The following is a 21,330-nucleotide window of genomic DNA, read 5'->3' on the forward strand; positions in this document are numbered from 1 at the left end:
GATATATGCTGCACCTGTCTGGGCTCACCGAATGAGGTAAAGATGTTATAAGAATATTTTGTTGAGAGCCCAGGGTCTCTCCTATTGTTATCTGTGATTGGTCCCTATAGGACTGTCTCTCGAGAGGCGGTCCTTGTTTCTTCTGGTATTAAGCTCACTGATATCCTTGTGAATGAGCACCAATTACATTACAATGCTAAGAAGATAAGGCAACTTACATCTGGGTAAAAGAAATAGACGACCAAGGTTTCCATTTAAAGCAGGTAAGGTGGACTGAATCGACTGTAAGCCGTTTTTCCCGATGTGAGAAGTATGCAGATAGTTTGGTGGATTTTCCCCAATCGGCAGCTTACACTGTTTCTTTCTGGACATGGTGCTTTTCGAGATATATTAGCTTTCTTTATCTGTTTAGCCTGTGGAACCACCGTAAGGTATTACTTAAGAGAATGAATGAGATGGTATGTACAAATGTAAATGAAGTATAGTCTTATACAGTCTCAGGTCGACCATTTCTCAGATGTGTGGTTAATTGAAACCCAACCGCTAAAGATAAGTTAGCTAGATTAAGTTTGATTAATTCAGGCTTGTGTCCAGACCTATCGGGTTGATCTAGTGGTTAACGTGTCTTCCCAAATCAGCTGATTTGGAAAGTCGAGCGTTACAGCGTTCAAGTCCTAGTAAAGCCAGTTATTTTTACACGGATTTGAATACTAGATCGTGGATACCGGTGTTCTTTGGTGGTTGGGTTTCAATTAACCACACATCTCAGGAACGGTCGAACTGAGAATGTACAAGACTACACTTCATTTACACTCATACATATCATCCTCATTCATCCTCTGAAGAATTATCTAAACGGTAGTTACCGGAAGCTAAACAGGAAAAAAGAGAAAGAGGTTTGCGTACAGAGTGTAAGGCCACTGATGATGTGCGCCATGTCTTATATATCTGCCCCAGGTACGAAGCTGAACGTACCAAATTAGCCTCGCAAGCTACTTTAGTTTGATTGACCCTCGCAAGCTTGCGAGGATCAATTGCCGTTTCAATCTACAAGTTAATTGGAAAACCGAAAGGGAATATAGATACTGATTTTCTTAGATTCTTAGCCCTGCGGAGAATGATTGACGGGATCCAGTCCTGTTATAGTTGTTTTATTTTTTGTCTTCAGTCATTTGACTGGTTTGATGCAGCTCTCCAAGATTCCCTATCTAGTGCTAGTCATTTCATTTCAGTATACCCTCTACATCCTACATCCCCAACAATTTGTTTTACATATTCCAAACGTGGCCTGCCTACACAATTTTTCCCTTCTACCTGTCCTTCCAATATTAAAGCGACTATTCCAGGATGCCTTAGTATGTGGCCTATAAGTCTGTCTCTTCTTTTAACTATATTTTTCCAAACGCTTCTTTCTTCATCTATTTGCCGCAATACCTCTTCATTTGTCACTTTATCCACCCATCTGATTTTTAACATTCTCCTATAGCACCGCATTTCAAAAGCTTCTAATCTTTTCTTCTCAGATACTCCGATCGTCCAAGTTTCACTTCCATATAAAGCGACACTCCAAACATATACTTTCAAAAATCTTTTCCTGACATTTAAATTAATTTTTGATGTAAACAAATTATATTTCTTACTGAAGGCTCGTTTAGCTTGTGCTATTCGGCATTTTATATCGCTCCTGCTTCGTCCATCATTAGTAATTCTACTTCCCAAATAACAAAATTCTTCTACCTCCATGATCTTTTCTCCTCCTATTTTCACATTCAGTGGTCCATCTTTGTTATTTCTACTACATTTCATTACAAAAGTAATGTAATTCTATAGTTGTATAGATAGAATAGCAACCAGGGTGGCTAGAAACCTACCTGGGTGCTTACTTCGCCATGATAGATGTTTTGGCATCGAGCCCCAGTTAGATTAGGTATTCGCTGGTAGGATGAGAATGAATGTGTGGAGAACTCTGTGATAAGGCTCCGGTATGGGAGGATGTAGGCATTGACCTCGCTTCTGAAAGCGGACCAGAGCAGAGAGAGTTAGGGTATGTTTTTTATTAGAGGCTTATTAAGTTTTTGAATCTGTTTATTGATTTTTAGTAAAAGTAAATCAAAAGACTTTGAGCAAATTGAATTGTAGGACAAAATTGATGTTATAATCAAAACTTATGTTGTTGATATGAGGATAGTATTTTTGGTATTTAAAAGCTCAATCAAGTAATGATTTGAGTGCGTAGTCTAACTGAACTTAGATACACGAAGAGATTTTGTGTGAAACATTCGGTGATAGAGTATGGCGCGGGGATCGTGCTTCCCCGAATCGGTTAATTTGATAGTTGAGGGTTGTAAGTTACGATAGGTGGCCGTGGTGGGAAGAGACCATATGAAGGCGATAATAAGTTTTGTAAACACACTGATGGAAATATCTGCCGACGCATTTGCATTGGTGGCATCCCGAGAGAGGCCAAACTGATGACCGCGTTGTGTTATCAAGTTTAGAGGGTCTAAAAGACGATCTTCGGTAAAGCCCATCAGGCCTAGTAACGGAGGGTGGGTGTGACGACCGGGATCATCCCAAGGCGAGAGTTTTCCCCTACGGGGGTCAGGATGTCTTCTCATAGTTGAGGTATTGACTACTCAATTATCATGTCGAGATAAGTTGCTGCAGTTATTGTTTATTCAAGAAAAGAAAAGACCAGAACGAACCTTTTCATGGAATATATTTCAAATCAAATTCACTTTAGTCGAATCGGTTACATTCTGTGTTGTTTTCCCCTAGGCCTTTTTGTTTCTCTTTTTTGGTACATTATGTCCATAAACGTTTCTACTTAAGTAAAAGATGAACTCGTTACTAAAAATTTGATACCGAGAGAGAGAAAAATCATCTTTTCCTTAAAATGTTGGGCGCTTATCCACATAGAAATCATTCTTATCACATCATCGTCATCACTTAAACTTTTAAATTGCAGCTTATGTGGACTCATTTTTAATCGTTTCTGCACATCAATTGCACGGGATTTGAAATTCTAAACTAGCTCTTGTAATAGATTAACTTCTTTTGCTGTAGCATGCGATATGAACATCCCAACCCCGTAGGGCAAGACACCCGCGTTCTGACGCTTCCAGTCGCCACCCTCTTCCGTTCCAAGCCCTGATGGGCTATGCGGTATGAACATGACCAAATTATGCCTTTGACTTGGCTGATCTTACAGAACGTTTCCTTTTACATAAACACCTCATATTTGTAATTGTTTATTCCAGCCGTAAATGGATAGTCTGTATGATGGTGTTTTAAAATTTCCCTGTAACGTAATAAGAAACTTTTTTTAAATATTCTAACAGAGAAGAAGCAGCCACCTTGCTAATCTGGTTACGTCACGTAGTAATCCATAATGACGTCACCAACAACAGTTGTACCGACTTAAACAAATTGATTGTAAAACCAAAACTAAGTTTTTATAGACCAGCCGAATTTTATACACGAAAAAGTAGCAATAAATTTTTAAGTATAGATAATCTATTGAAAACATTTTTAAAATAAACTTAAAAATCATTTTTATTCAATAATGTAAATAATATATAAGAGTAAACAAATTTAATATTAATCACTGGATAATATTTAGAAGTAGAATGAGGAAGACTGTTAGGGATTCGGTCACAATTGATGTCCTCTCCCTGCGGGCGTCGTTGGGGAAATTAAGGTGGGAACGGTGGCAGTCCCGCCTCTACTGGCCGAAGACCTGCGAAAGGTTGGCCGAAGGTTGGCGAAAAGTTGTTGGATGGGTGTCTTGCCGGGTCTCGAGGAGTTTCACCGAGGAACGATGCTATCGGTGCTGGGGCATAGGGCATCGGGCAGAATCCTGCAGCGACCCCGACAAAAGGGGGCATTGTTTTAATTGTGGTGTTAAAGGCATCTCCGTAAAGACTGTTCAACGGAGGCTAAATGTTCACTATACAATTCCCGCGGACATTCACTTGAGGACCGTAATTGTAGGGCCAGCTGAAAAAAATGAGTTTCGTCACCTTTGCTTGTGGAGGGGCCTAGGGTTGGGACAGCACCGTCCAGAAGTGATGGACCGCTTAGGTGTCTCACTCTCCATGATTGGACGGGGACTCCCTTGTGTCTTCAGAATGAAGGGTAAAGTAAGACTGTAGTCCCGGTGGGGGATTCCTTTGGGGTTCCTCATTAGAGGCGTGGCGTAAAGACCGGAATCTCGGTGGGGGATCCCTTTCGGGTCCCCTCAGTAGAGGCATGGGGTGCAATTAAAAGACCGAGTCCCGGCTATCTGGGAGGAACATTAGTTCTCGACTAGGTTTATTTATTTATTTAGCGTATGGCGCTAAAACAGAACACCAATTGCGGTCAAAATTACAAACAAAGATTTAACAAACTAATATATGCTACTGATTCTGGATGTTACCTCAAAATACTACTAGGTATTTTGTGGTGATGGCATCCCCTGGAGCTATGTAAATACTTAGTTGCGGATCCGGCTCCAGAAGGGGAATAAAAAATGAAGAATTCTAAAAAATATTAAAAAAATAAAACTCAGTTGATTTATAAAAATGTCCTCTTCGCGAATCGAGACTTCTGTTACGTAAATTAAAACCTTTTTTATTCTTATAAATGACGCTACAAAATAAAATTGTCATACTTCATATTTATTAATAGTACTGTGAATGTTGTAAATAAGTAAAATAAATAATAAATGTAGAGTAAAATAATAAAATATTTGTAAAATATAAAATTATTGAAGAAAATAAACACAATTTTAAAAAAATAATAACAATGCTAGCACGCGTATTATGTCAAAATTACAGGTGTGAAAAACTAAAAAATATCGTTGGCAACTAATTTTTATTTTCACCATCAGCACACACACGTTCTATGCACTAAGTAGCAGTTTACGGTTCTGTCATGGGCCAGTTTCAATATGTCGATTACAAAACAAGACAAGGAGTTTTTTCTCTCTGACAACGGTAGAATTTCACTGCACTGTGAGGCACGTCACTGTTATGTTTGATAAGACTGTAATACGATTAAATCCATCAGTCGTCGAAGCCTCGAGTTATAAATTCTAACAACCGTTAACCCACTTCTGTGTCAAAGCTTCCACTTGTATAAATATCTGAAACAGAAATGTTTCCTGTTCGCTATTGAAATTTTTTTTAAATTAGTGAAAACAAATTTTTTTAACGACGAAGTTACTTTTCATCTTGATGAACGTGTTAATAGATTCGAACAAGGGAATCTGAAAGCCGGCTTGTAATTTTTGAGAAAACTAAGGTTAATATTCGATGAGGTTTAATTAAAAATCATGTAATCGGTTTTTTACATTCCCGGTAAATATAGGTGGAATAGTTATATTAAAGGGAAAAGTATGGTGATCTAGTCAAAAGTGGGGTATCGAATTTTTTGCAGATCTGTACGGTTTATAGTCCAATTATTGCATCTAAATAAAAAAAAATCTGATGTGGACACCACCTGACTTCGTTTTACGCCTATTAAATAACATATAAAATTTTTTTTTTAATGAAAAGTAAATAAAATTTTATTTTATTAATAACTTCTGATATTTTTTCTGATATTATTTCATAGTTCATCACTAGACCAACTCGGTGGGTTCTTTCAATACCAATATGGGTTAGAGATCTACCATGAATCGCCTAGTATATAGATACTAGCTGAAAAAATGCTTCACACTCATCCATTTGTCTATACAGATGGATGAGTGTGAGGCATTTGCCTCTAAGGAGCACCTCCTTGCAGTGACCTTAGACATTGATTATATATATACCATATATATATGGTATATATATATATATATTATTATTATTATTATATTATTATTTATCGTAATTTTTTTATAATCAGAGGTTAATATTAATTAATAAATCAATATATTTAAATTAAAAAAAGCAGATGAAATCGGATTTGATTTGATCTTGTAAGATCCAAATATTTCATTAATAAAAAATTTAATTTTGGCCTCCTAAATATGTAAAATATATATAATTTGTATATTTAACGTTAATTAGACGAAGTTAGCGAGCGAACTGGTTATGTTTGGTTAGGTTATATTGATATACCCACCGGGTTGGTCTAATGGTGAACGCGTCTTCCCAAATCACCTGATTTGGAGGTCGAGAGTTCCAGCGTTCAAGTCCTAGTAAAGTCAGTTATTTTTACACGGATTTGCATGCTAGATCGTGGATACCGGTGTTCTTTGGTGGTTGGGCTTCAATTAACCACACATCTCTGGAATGGTCGAACTGAGACTGTACAAGACTACACTTCATTTACACTCATATATATCATCCTCATTCATCCTCTGAAGTATTATCTGAAAGATAATTACCGGAGGTTAAACAGAAAAAAGAAAAAAGGTTATATTGATACAGTGCGCGATACGTCATTACACGGAACCAACATAATCTAATCAAACATAACGTACACTCGCTTCGCTCGCTATCCTCGTCTGACTAACGAGGTTATTTATCATGCCGCTTGTTCAAAATAACTTACTTTCTTTAGGGAAATCACCCACAGAGTTGTAATTTTATCATCTTCCGTGAATTGATCATCTACCTTAGGGATTTGATCAAATCTCCATTTTTATCATCTCCCTGCAACATATATATATATATATATATATATAGCTAAAGTTTATAAAGTTAAAGTTATATATACATAAATAGAACAAAAAAATCCAGCCTCACCTCTTAAAATTGAAATATATGTTTTTTCGTTCTTTTGCTCTATCTCCCTTCGGTTTAAATATTTTTCAAATAAGAGTTGTCAAGAAATGTCCACTTTTTTTTGTAAATTATAGATCCCGAACTTAAAACACAGAAATGTTTTTTTTAGCCTTTATGAACGATTTGGATTTAGTTAGAATTAGAGAAAAATTTATTAAGTAAATTTGTTAAGCTTAACTTATATATGAATAATTTTTTTAACTTTTTCTTAAAATTTGTTCCCACTTCAAAATATAAATAGTCTGTTGTTTTTCTTGTTTTTTTTCTTTGTTCTAAATTTTAATTTTTATTCGTTTTTTTTTTAATCTTTATTTTTACTTCCTTGTACGAAGTAAAGGAAGTATTGTAATCGCGAAAGATTTCGGTTTTCAGATTTCAACGGAAATATCCATTCTGAACATCCCTAAATCCATTTTGACTAGTTTTGGCGTGACGTCTGTACGTATCTCGTATGACTCAAAAACTATTAACCATAGGATGTTGAGATTTAGGATTTAGGGCTGTTGTAACATCTAGTTGTGCACCTCCTCTTTTGATTAAAATCGACTGACCAAAAACCACAAAAGATTTAGATTTTGGACTTTTTCTTAACTGTAGTTATAAGATGTAATAATAATAAACTGTAGATAACTGTAAATAATAATAATAATAAACTGTAGTAATAAGAGTTATAGCCCTATAAAATTTTAATTAATAAAATATTTGGATCTTAGAGAAGGCACATCGGTTCGAATCAGACTTCATATCCTTTTTTTTTTAAATTTAAATATATTGATTTATTAATAATTATAAACCTCTCATGGTAAAAAAATCTTTACGATGAACATATAATTCAATAATAAAAAAAATAATAAAAATAACAAGTTATTAATGTAATAAAATTTTATGTACTTTTAATTTTTAAAGTGTGTATATGTAATTTATAGCGTACAAGTAAGTAGTGGTGTCCACATCAGATTTTTTAAATAGGTGTGTTTCATTTATTTATTTATTTTTTTTTTTATTTTAAATAACATTTTGATAACCTAATAACTACGATAATGAAACCCAATTAATCACATACATTGTATTTAATCTATAATTAAAATTCACTACGCATACAATGAACTACGTGATCCATTTGCTTCACTACTGACATATTACATAAATAAATAAAAAATGAAGAAATATTTTGAAAGGTGTTTCATTTGGATACTACTTATTCATTTTCTTTTTAACATTATATAGGTATACAATTTATATGGTCAACGGAGGTCTGTTTAAAACATTTAATAGGTCTTTGTAAATTTCAATAACCATTACATCAAACACTTCGTAATTTTTTATTCGATTAATTTATTCAAGACTTGTTACAATAAAAATTATAGGGTTACCATTTCCATTTTGAAATACCATTAAAAATGTGTTGAAATGTTTATAAGTGCGGTATGTGTTTATGAATACGTTAATGTTATTTCTTCCTTCCAAAGATTTATTATTTGTTTGTGTAATATATAAATAAGGAAGGACTGATTTTAATGTCTGGAAATATATCGGACTGGTGGCCAAATTCGATACTAATGAACTACGTGAGTCGAAACTTTATGTATTTTGCTGTGAAACGAGACCTCAACTTATGTACGTTATCTAAATAAATGTTTTTATACTTTTTTAAAGTTGTGAAATCCTTTTTGAACCACCCAGTATAAAAAGAGTTAGATTTAATTTTAAAATTATTTTCCCTTCGTTTTCGACAATAAAAAAATGGGCTTTTGAATTTAAACGTGTTTTCTATTTTTACATATGAATTGCGACATCTGTATGTTTCTATAATTACCAGAGTCGTTCGGAAAGTTCTCGACTCGATACAGAGATGGCGCAAGTATGAGCAAATGACAATTGTATTTCTCAAGTATTATTCTACAGATACCGTATCGCGTAAGTTTAGTTATTTTGTGGAATCCTCAAAACACTAGGTTCCTAGAAAGACGCTTTCCTGCTAGGCTGGAAGGTTCTAGCACCGAAACCGCTTTAGGAGACGAACTGAAGTCGTATCACGCCGGCAGAAAGAAGCACATACGCGCCTTGCCCCCCGTGGTCAATCCCGGTCTGAAGGATCGGAACGCAGCAAATAATTCCATCCATAAACAAAACACAGTAATTATAACCGCCTATAAATAAGTAATTAATTTCTCAAACATGGTACCGCTGATATGTAAAATAAATTTTTAATCCACCAGAGCATATGTAAATTCCTTCAGTATACTAGTAGGACCAGACAGTCATGACGTTTTTTTTAAATTTTAACTATGATTTTTTAAACTTTGACTTTATGCATTAATTTTAAGTCCTGATTATGGCTTCCAAGTAAGCCGAAAGATCTAGAGAACATATCTACTTGCTGGTAAGATAGATTATATTAACTTTGGCACTGATTGTCTTCTCCGGGACCACCGTTAGGTATATTGCTTCAGAGGATGAGATTATTGATTTGTAGCGTGTGTGAAAATGCCACGTCTGACCGGGATTCGAACCCGGGACTTCCGAATGAAAGGCCGAGACGCTACCATTCGCTCCACGGAGGCCGACACTGACCGTCAACTTTAGGCTCTATTTTCCGTACTAAATAGCGAATTTTGATTTTAATCAATAACATAATCGAATTCAACGATACAAATACTAAAGGAGAGCACTGCCACCTAAATTTTCGGTTTTTTGGAACATTTGATGTTTGATTCCAGCGTACTCATACACTCGTATATAAAACTTTCTTAAAATCTCTCCAAAGTTGTTTAAATCATATCTGTAACAGGTTACCTGGTTCTGATATCTAATTGCGATAGATATGCATCTTGTAGAAGGTTCAACATGTCTTTTGTGATTGTATAAATTTATTAAAATTTCTTAATTGACAACCGGAAATGGAAGTGATATTTCTTGATCATTCAGACCGTGGACTACTTGGTAGCAAGAAAAGATCGTTAACATAAGTTATTTATTTTGATGCCATTTTAGGAAGATGTAAGGACTAATATTGAAATTTATTCTTTAACTAGCGTATAAATTTGTGTGTATTGTTCTACATGTATAAATTTTATATATCATAAAAATGTTATGAAATAAAATTTACCAAAAATTATGTTTATGTATATTTCATTACTTTTTTTTTCTTTATAGGAGTTATGGCGACCAAAATATGGATCTCCATTCTCTGTAGCCAGTATTTCATCCACTTGACCTCCTGTGGTTTACTTGATTGGGGTCGTAATAATAAAATAGAAGTCAACATTCCATGGCTACCATGTAAGTACATTTTTTCTTGTAAAATAATATATTGTCGCCAAATGACTTCGTCACGTCGCCCTGAAAAAGGTCGTTTTTGTCGTCGATTGGCTTCGACAGCTTGTTGCAATTGCTAACCATATGGTAGCTCTGAGAAGGGCTGTTGTCTTCGAATGGCTTCGACAGTTCGTATTTCATAACCTTGTGGTGGCCCTGAAAAGAGCCGTTTTTTGCGTTAGCTTTGAGAAGAGCTGTTGGGTCCGGAAGCTGGTCTCCGGCGAAGTCGGGGAGTTGCAGTTCGTTCATTGAAGTCCGACCGGGCTTTCTGTTAGCGGAAGTTGGATCCCACTACAGTGTGGTAGTGGAGGCCCCCAGAGCCCCGCAGTATCGGGTCGGCGTCGGTCGTCCTTCGAAGGCGCGGCCGAGGAGGTTCTCCCCGAGCGATCCCACGCTGGGCCGACTTCTGCTGCTGAGTCCGCCGGCCAGGGCGATTGAAGCCCGGCGAACTGGAGCTGGAGCGGGAAGGTAGCGTCCACGTCCAGCGACTCCCCCAGCGGGCCGGCCAAACCTGCGGCTCTTGCGGGGATGTTGTTATCTGCCGGAAGGTCCCACGTTGAGCCGGCCAGGGAAATTCTTCTGTCTTCTTCCATCTTCTTATTCTTATTATTATTATTATTCATACATTCTTATATATACATCTTATATATTCTTATATATTCATGCATTCTTCTTCTTATTCTACTTCTTATTCTTCGTATTCTTTTTCTTATTCTTAGTCTTCTTCTTTTCTTCACCTCCTCCTCCTCCTCTTCTTCTTCTTCCAGCTCCTCCAGGTGTTCGACGATGAATTGGAAATTCACTCTCGTGCACGCTGTTTCATTGGAGCCTGAGAGTGGTGGAGCTGCAGCGCCGCTATGGTGGAAGAAATGCGCGGTCATCTGCGCAGTGTGAGTGATGCTGTATCAGCGCGTCCGTATACTGTGCGCCCCGCTCGCATCGTTTCAACTGTTATCGCCCGCCGATATTAAATTAGGCATATAGGTGGTAACAAAATATATATATTTTTTTTTTTTTATTCCAATCGGTACATTATAATAATACATTGAATAGATATCGTCAGGAAAGGGTGGTAAATATACTACTCTACAAATAAAATAAACGAACTTCCCTAGAAATTGACTGAATACGTGACTTTCTTGGTTACGTCGATCAAATCATAGAGTACCTTGCACTGCTTTTTCATTATCAGAAAGGTTTTGCAATTCAATCATTAGGTCTTACTTTTATTTAATAATAAACGTTTAAATATAAGTAACAAAAAAAATTTGGGGTTCTCGTATTAATGGGCCTTTTTATTGATTATAATGATTAGATTACCAAATAAGATTGAAAGATAAAAATTCCCAATTTTAAATAAAATAATCTTTACTTTGGGGCTCCCTTAATCTACTAGGACAATTTATTTTTTATTTTCTGGACAAAAAACGCTTTCGCGTTATCATTACCTGATAAAAACTGTCATGCCTAACCGGGATTCGATCCCGGAATCTCCGAATGAAAAACTGAGACGCTACTACTCTGCCACGGAGATAGGCAGAGATTGACAGTTAGTAAAATACTTTTTATAAAGACGTGTTCCTTAATAAAAAAATAATAATAATAAATTTTTTTTTTAAATTGTTTAAAAATATTGAAAAAATAAAGTAAAACGTTTATGTTAGTAATGAAAAAATTTCTTCTCGTTTTGGGTCCAGGTATATTATAGGAACCAAAACTACTTCAAATTTAATTACCCTTGAAGAAGAAAAATATTTTATTTTTTTAACAACAGAAATTAAGTGAGTTTGAGCCAAAGAAAAAACAGAATAATATATTTTTTAAAGTTGGAGAACAAATTTAAAAAAACAATATTTTTTTTTTGCTTGATGATATCGCCACATAAGCTTGAAGCTTGTGCATGGAATTTTTTAGCGTATGAAAAATGCGATGTTTCAAAGGATTCGAATCCGGGACCTCCGGTTAAAAGGCCGAGACGCTGCAACTCGACCACGATGACTGACATATTAAGCTTAACAAATTTCCTTAAGTAAAGTTTTCCATAAATCTAACAATCCCTCCATAAAAGGCTAAAAAAAGAGGATAAAAATTTTCAAAAAACTTTTCTTTGTTTAATGTCCGGGTTTATAATTTTGGAAAATTGTTTTGATGGCCCTATACGATTTTGCATAAAATACACCAAAAGAATTTTAATATTAAAACCAAAGGAAGATAAAGCGAAAGGAAGAAAACATATTTCAGTTTTAAAGGTGATAGTTGATTTTTTGGAAACTTTTTTTTTTTATCATTTAAATATGTAATGTAGGCATATATTTTTATAGGATGCACAAACTTGTGAAAGTAAAATTTTTTCTGAAGTACCTATGAAGAAAATGGAGATTTGTTTTTCCTCATTATTCCCCACTCCCTAAACGAATTTTGAAAAAAAATAATGATCTATCGCGTATATAGAAATATTTGTGAGAAATTTGAAGAAAAACGGTTCGGTCAATCCTGACGTATAAGGCTAAAAGCAGTGCGAAATATATTCATACATATATTTATTTATCTATAATCTAGATAGAATTACTTTTTTTAAGTAATCTAGATTACTTCATCTAGATTCTAGATGAATTAGTTGATCACAAAGAAGTAAACATTTCCAAAACATTGTATCACATTTCTTTTTTAATGTAGCTATATTAGTGAGAGAAGTAAAATGGTACTACATTTTTACAGAAACCAATATCCTTTAGCAGCTATTTAAAGGAAATTAAATTTGTACGGTAGCACTTAAAAAAAAAAAAAAAAAAAAAAAATATTTACTGGATGGATTCTTGCCATTTAAATTTAATTATGAATAAAAACGTTGCACGTGCTTCTCACTTATACCTAACTTTACGCTTGTGTCTGGGAACAGGACGGTGAGGATCCCGAAATGAGCCGATCGCTTGCTCGAGTTCTCCTCACAGTCGAGCCACGCGCGTATTTCAAATTCAACTTCTAATTGATCACTAATCAAATTGGTCTCTCAAAAATCATATTTGATCTTTTAATTTTTTATTTGTTCTCAAAATATGTCGTCTAAGTATTCAATTACATGGTTATATACGAATTTTGTATATATTTTTTTAATTAAATGGTTTAAATAATTATTTTTCTGACAAAAATAAATTTAAAGAATTGATAAAACGACTGCTTTAATTTCGAAAAAAAATTTGTTATTGATTAATATGTTTAAAAAAAATGAATAATTCGTCATTCTATTAGGCCGAAAAAGTTATCGCTGTTTTTAAATATAATTTAATGCTGGGGAACGAGAACTTTTCAACGTCCTTATAGATTAATAATTAATAATGAAATAAATTACAGTTTTATTGATTTTTGTCCGCCATTTTTAATTTTGAAAACTAATTTAAAATTCGTAATAAGCGAATCAAAAAATCTACTGGTACAAATTTCGTCGAAAATGGACTATCAGAAAAACGTATTGGGTGAAAGGGTTAATGAAATAATAAAAAAATTAAGATAAAAATAATCGAAATAATGCATTTATAATTAATCAAATATTTATTTTTTATTCAAAAATAATTGTAAATAATTTTTTCATAAATAAGTATAACTAAAAATTATGAATAAAAGCCGTCAATTAATTCACGTTCAAGTCGTCATTTCTTTATTAGAAGTTGAATTTGAAATACGCGCGTGGATCGTCTGTCAGGAGAACTCGAGCAAGAGATCGGCTCGTTTCGGCCGAGTTCGTGGCTCCTCACCATCCTGTCTCGAGACACAAGTTAACTTTACCGTTTGCGTGGACAGAATTCCCATTAATGATAACGATCGTATTTCTGTTGACCACAAGGCGAAATTTCTGCTTGTTTTATATCATGACAAATTCTTAGGGGATGATCAAATTGATTTGGTTTGTAACAAAATTAGGCCGTACCGTTTTATTTTGAAGCGGCTTAATAAAATGCTAAACTTGTCATCATTATTAAATGTTTATTACGCCTACATATATTTTCATATAAAATATGTCATCTGCTAGGACTCATTGAAAATTCAAAAATGGGCTTCATTTCATTATTTGGTTCCTGTAACTATGAATCGTATAGACATATATTTAGAAAAGTAAATAAATTAACTTATCGTTGTGTTTATATTTATGAATGTTGAATCTTTGCTAAAAAGAATAATCATTTGTTCTTAAAAAATAAAATATTCACATTTACCAAACCAGACAACGGAACTGTTTTTGTATAACTCAACATAATACTTATATTATTTTTCCGTTGTCATTTTTAATAAATTGCCGAACCATTTGAAAAATCTTCATAATTTATTTAATACATTAGGAAACAATAAAGCCTTTCTATAACATAATGAAGGAGCCACTACTGTAGGAGAAGAAATTCAGGTTACCCTACCTAACCATCCCTACCATCTCTTTTTTTTCTGTTTAGCCTCCGAAACCACCGTAAAGTATTACTTCAGAGAATGATATGTATGAATGTAAATGAAGTGTAATCTTGTACAGTCTCAGGTTGATCATTCCTTGAGATGTGTGGTTAATTGAAACCCAACCATCAAAGAACACTGGTATCCACAACTTAGTATTCAGCTTTCTTTTTCCTGTTTAGCCTCCAGTAGTCACCTTTCAGATAATACTTCAGAGGATGAATGAGGATAATATGTATGAGTGTAAATGAAGTGTAGTCTTGTACAGTCTCAGTTCAACCATTCCTGAGATGTGTGGTTAATTGAAACCCAACCACCAAGGAACACCAGTACCCACGATCTACTATTCAAATCTGTGTAAAAATAACTGACTTTACTAGGACTTGAACGCTGGAACTTTTGACTTCCAAATTAGCTGATGTGGGAAGACACATTCACCGCTAGACCAACCATGTGGGTACGATCTAGTATTCAGATCTATATAAAAGTATAAAAGTAACTGCCTTTACTACTAGGATTTGAACCTTAGAACTCATAAAAACCATCACTACACTAAATAGTCAACTTGTCAAGATGGTAGTCGTATTTGTTTCTTGGAACGTCTTTTCATGTCATATAAACTGATTGTAGATATTCTACTTATCCATAATTATATGTAAATTTTAAATTCACTTATATTATTCAGAATAACATGAGTGAATTCAGTAGTGACATTAACAGGATTTCTAATTAATTTGTACTCGTGCAGTAGAAAGAAAACAATAAATTCCATATTTCCTGGCAATTATATTTGGCACTACTTTTTAATTATTTGCTATGCCTAACTGTACTCTGAAAAATTCCACAACAAATATCAATTAAACTACTTGTCCATAAACAATAGCTACTTTTTAACACATGAAATTGCACCACATTTTATTTACTCCCACAACTAAAGGCAGATTCCCAGTTACAGGTTGTTTCTATTTTTATGATAAAATTTTGTTTCTATTGAAAAAATTCCAAGCCAACACAGGATTTGAAATCAAGATGTTTCAGATGAATAATCAAGATGGTGCAACTCATGATAGTCGACAAAATTTGAATGTTTCCTGTTGTCTTAGTAAACATGTATAATATTGCCTTAATCACATGTATATAAACTCCTACAGACTTATTCAAATACAGTTCTCTTTGAAAATTCTCCAACTGTGGACAGATCAAAAGTAGCATGGAAAGGTTTTTCATATAACTTTCAAAAAGTACCAAAAGCAATACTCATCGTTAGTTAGCTTCTCTAGCTATAATTAAATTTTTTTATGGCCATCAAATTACATATATCGTCCCTTGATGATGTAAAATCACTCTGAGTTTGTGGACCCTTGACTAGTAAGAGGGCTGACTTTCTGCTCGAAAAAGGTACAGAAAAAACCTTTTTTACTGAGGTGTTTATGCTCAGACATACTCCTAATCTAATATAAGACTACCTGTGTCTAACATAAAACTAACTCCAATTTTATGTAAATGTATCTGGGTTTATTTCATTTTAATAATTTGCTTGTTGATTCAGCCTTCCTCTAAACAAACATTTTATGTTTAAAATATATTTTAATAGTTTTATTGACTGAACCTAAATATAATTCAACCAAAGAATTTTAGATTTACCAAAAGTGGTTATAACTTTCTTTTTTTTTTTTGTTATATAATTAGTTATTCAATATAGTAAATAGTTTTATTGTAAACAGCATATCACACCCCCCCCAGTAAAATACTATCATAAGTCTATAACTATGATTTCTAGAAAAAAAACATTTAAAAGTATAACATAATAAAAAAACTAAAAATTTATCCACCATTAATTTAATTATTTTTGTAATATTTAACTAAAAATTATCGTATTCATATCAAACCAATGTTAGGTTAACTTATCAACATTTTTAATTATTTGAATAAAACTTAACAAAAACATTATTACCCATGATGGAATGGAGACAGTATATGCGTTTGGTGTAAAAGGGTAAGAGGTTTTGTGTGTATGTCTGTTACCACTTTTCTCAAAACTACTGGATCGATTTCAATGTGGTTTTTTTCATTACATAGGTATCACTTCAGAGCAGGTTCTTAGACACGTTTTATGGTTATAGACCACCAGGAAGTGCTGCAGTAGATATGTTTCTTCAGAACTGCATTTGAATGTTTCAAAGTCTTTCTAACTTCATAAAGGCTACATTATTGTGTATACTTTATCATCATTAGCCTATAGAGTCCCACTGTTGGGCACAGGCCTACTAATCTTTAAAACGTAATAAATAAAATTAAAAATTTTTAAAAACCCATGATGAAAAAACCTTAAAAAATGTGAAATAACTGTATTTTTACCTTATAACTGACGTGATATTGTTTTTAAGACTATAAAATTTAAGAGTTTGATTGACCATCATGCGTGACCTGTAGACTGTACAGATAAGCTTTAATTATCATCATAGTCACACACAATGATTAATCAAAATCTTAAATTTTATTGTCTTAAAAACATCACAATGTCATAGAGGATTATAAGGTAAAAATATAATTATTTAATTATTTCACGTTTTAAGATTCTTCGTCATGGGTTTTTAAATTTTTTTTTTACTGGAAAGGAGTAAATATTGATTGTGGTTTACAACATTCTATTACTAGATTTTAGTAATATTTTTTTTTTATAATCAATCTATTTTGTGTATATAAATCTTTAAAATAAAGCTAATTGTAATATTATTTTGTAATAAATAAAAAATCAACAGAAAATATATTTAACAGATTTTTTTTTAATAAAAGTGGTTTCCATTTTATATGTAAATTATATAATTTTCATTACAAAAAGTAATGCTTAAATCTAACAAGAAATAATAATTTTAAAGGCAAAAAATAAAATATAGCAAAAATCTGTCTTACAGCACTACTTTAGTGTAGAATGTTAATTTACTTTTATTGATTATTTAAAATTCATTACTTAACATTATAGACAAAACAAATTTCAACTGCGTTATGTAGTTGTGTCGAGTAACATTCACAAAAAGATTAGAAAATATTTATTTAGATGTAATTAAAGTAAAATGTATTTATTTATCTAATAATGCACATTAAATAAAATTTATAATGATGGTTTTCAACAATAATATAAAAATCATTGTTATGAATGACGGAAGTAATATTATATAAGAAATAACTCAATAATATGTAGCAAATAATAATTGTATAACATCTCATCTATGTTTAGACCTCATCTGAATGTTACAGATCTATAATTATCCAGCACATATTGACAACATATAATTTCTTTATATAATCTCAAACACTGAACTGTTAGAAAATTACATTGTTAAACATTAAAAAACCCCTTGTTTTCTAAAATTATAAATTAGTTTAGTTATGGTTTATTAAACGAACTTTATTTACTATTTGACTAATAAAAATAGATTCTGTTTCAAAATTTTAACTGCAACATGATCTCTTCAAATAACTTTCTGTAATAATTTTTCCTTTGTACATTATTTCTTGCATAAGTACTAAAAATAAAAGTACAGCAGCTGTTCAAATTATGGTTCATTATGAATAATACAAAAGCATATTTCAAAAACATTTTGTACTTCATTAACATTCTGTTATGTAATTGCTACATTAAGATCTGATATTGCAATCCTTTATTTATTTGATATTATTTGATCAGTTGTGTTCTGAATATCTAACAAAACCTACATTTCACCTTCAGTAGTACAATCTGTTTGTTTATAATTCAATGGACACTTCCTCATTCCACAAAATTATAGGAATAGATGAGAATCTTCCTTTATAAACATACAGAGCAGTACCATTTTTTATTTGCAAAATAATATACCTACCTGTTTCTGATGTGATCTATTTTAATGATTATTATGTACTGATCAAGATAAAATATCTATTTTTCAGAGAGCCTTTCTCATCACGTACACTTTTTTCTTCCTTGATCTTGTCTTCTCTATTCTGTGTTATACTGGTATAAATTGGATTCTGCTAGGTCCATGCTGTGGATATAGAACTAGAAAAACCAGTTATGTATCAATATATATATATATATTGATATATAACATATATATGTATATATAAAACAACTTCATCCGTGACATGATCTAGAAGGGGGATTACTTGACAACAGTCTCAGGGATTCTTTTTTTTGGCCTGTGAATGTGCAAAATAAACCTAAAGCTGAAGAGATTATTAAATTCAGATCTCAAAGTCCCTGTTAAAGTACTCTTTAACATAACAGTAAATATATTGTATATTTCAATAAATTATTTTTTAATTATAAATATATATTATAAAATTATATAATTAAGCATCTTTTTGATCTTGTTCTTGACGATTTTGAATCAAGCCTCAAAACAACTAAAACAATGCAATATTTGAATATCCATGAATAAACGTTACTTACTTACTAATCATTACCTTTGAGATCAAAGGTTAATCATTACATCACCAACGATTAGGTGAATTAAGCTGTGGCCACTTGGATCCGAGAAAGACCGCCAGAATGTTTCATTGATGGAATGTAAAAACTTGTTTCACTTTGGGAAACGTATATCAGTGTAAATGGGGATTATACAGAAAAATAAATTCTGCATTTTTTAGCTAAGGTATTGTACTTTTATTCATTTTTTATTTCATTCCAATATATCTTTTCATTTTCATGCGATGCATATATGTGCAAAATTTATCAGCCGAGCCTCATGATTGGTAGCTATTATAAGATATAAGTCTGCTATTACTGTATAAGTAAATAAATTACAATAAGTATGTTTTAAAAGTGAATACTCTTACTGTTATTTATTTATAATAAATGTCATGTTTTCACAGTGATAAAATATACTCATTGTTATTTATTCACTTTATTTACCTACAACTAGAGGATGAATTGCATGAACTGTTAGATGTTTTTAATCAAAAAATTCACTTACTCTACAATAAGTAATCTGTAATTTTTTATATACATATAGCAGAAAGAAATCAAGCTCTAACTATGTTTGTTAATCCACTCGTCCTTAATTAGCTTCTGTTCTTGAACTCATTTTTAAGATATCTAATATTATTTTAATAATCTTTAAATATTAGATTGTATCATTAGTACAATTTCCAATTTGGGTTATCTTGACCTTCATCTAGCAAACTTCATTCTGATTCATTCTTTGTAATAATTATAATCATTGATAATTTTTTATGAAACAATGAAATTAATTTTTTTGACAAACAATGAAATTAATTGACATAAATTTTTTGTAATTTAAATAAAAACTCACCTTACTGCGTATCAGTTCTTTTACACAATGCTAATAAGCATTTTCATAGCACATGTTGAAGAAGAGTTCACATTACATTTTCATGGAAATTACTTTTGTATTTTTCAAGTTATTTTACCAATAGTATTTACAGCAAAGTTAATACTTAAGAGAGTAGTGTGAGTGTTAAACATTATGCAGTGAAGAATAAATAAGCACGTTAATTTTGATCAATATCAATAATGTCCCATTAATAAGAAAACTATTTATTCAGCAATAAAACAAAACTTATTAAACTTCTTTTGATCCTTAGACAATCTTCAACCTTAATTCTTAGTTGTAAGTTCCTTAATAACAAAAGAGTTAATGGGCAGTAATTTTTATCATTATTATGAAAAATATATTATTATTACTATTAATATAATTTTATTAAATCATTAGTAAGAACAATGAATATAAATAAAAGAAAAGAGAGCAAGCGAAAAATGGAAAAAGTTGCTTGCTCTTCTCCATCTTAATCACCATATGCTCTTGACCATGAATATATGAACAGATCCAGAAGTGATTAAGTGGAATTGTTTTTGCATTAAATATTATTGTTATATTAATAATTTAACTATTTTTAAAATAAGTTATAACTGAGAATCATGATTGAAAAAGCCCTGAAAGTATCTCTACCAATGATTTCTCTTTTATATTCTAGATAATTCAGTTATTATTTTATTGTGTAATAACCAGTAAAATAATGGATATTGTAGTTGAATTTTTTAAATTTTAATTTTTATGTAATTCTTAAAAATTATTTTTTCAACAGATATGGATCAAAAATGTAATAAAAGTTTGCTCTTTCGTATGAGAAAGATGCAATCATTCATTTTACTGTCTTGAAGGGATTTCTAATTTATTTTTTTTTAAATAATATGTGTTTGTTTTTTCTTACAGTTGAGAATGAGACACGGTGTTATGATGAACTGGGTTGCCTTAATGTCACTAGAGAATGGTATCATTTAATCTACAGACCATTTAATGTGTTTCCATTACCTCGCCAAGTTATTGACACTAAATTCATTCTTTATACGAGAAAAAATCCAACTGAGGTTAGTTCAGACTTTTTTTTTGTTTGTATTTATATATTTTAGTTTTATTATTCATCATTTTACTGGAAATTGTTTTCCTTAATTATTTCCCTTCTGCACCAATCTTTTTTCCCACAACATAATGTCTGAATCTGTCATTCTGATTATCTACTTTAGGTATATTCTAACCTTTGTCTTCCTTTTATAATTTTTGCCCTTCTACAAACTCATCTTCTGTTACTAAATTAAATATCCCTTAATATATCAAACATTGTCCATATCCTCTTTTATTACTCGGTGCCAAGATTTTTTCTACATGATGTAGCTTTGAAATTTGTACTTGTCATTAACAGTTTATTTTATATTCAAAATGATTCACAGAAACGGGAAATTTTGAAAGTTTGTTGGTAGCCGTGGGCGATTGGTACCACTTGATAAGTGGCGCCAGCCTCTCTAACCTAACCTGCCATT

General features: G+C 32.1%; 1 protein-coding gene across 1 annotated transcript in view; it reads left to right on the plus strand.

The window, feature by feature from the left end:
• LOC142333106 (pancreatic triacylglycerol lipase-like) overlaps positions 1-21,330 on the plus strand; it is a 194,814-nt gene that overhangs the window by 136,662 nt on the left and 36,822 nt on the right. Inside the window, exons 4-5 of the mRNA XM_075380022.1 lie at positions 9,915-10,040; positions 20,726-20,880. Of these exons, the coding sequence (XP_075236137.1) occupies positions 9,920-10,040; positions 20,726-20,880 (276 nt within the window). The 5' untranslated portion in view covers positions 9,915-9,919. The remainder of the gene's footprint in view (positions 1-9,914; positions 10,041-20,725; positions 20,881-21,330) is intronic.

The sequence above is a fragment of the Lycorma delicatula genome, chromosome 12, assembly GCF_047948215.1.
Source record: "Lycorma delicatula isolate Av1 chromosome 12, ASM4794821v1, whole genome shotgun sequence".
In the NCBI taxonomy this organism is placed as follows: Eukaryota; Metazoa; Arthropoda; class Insecta; order Hemiptera; family Fulgoridae; genus Lycorma; species Lycorma delicatula.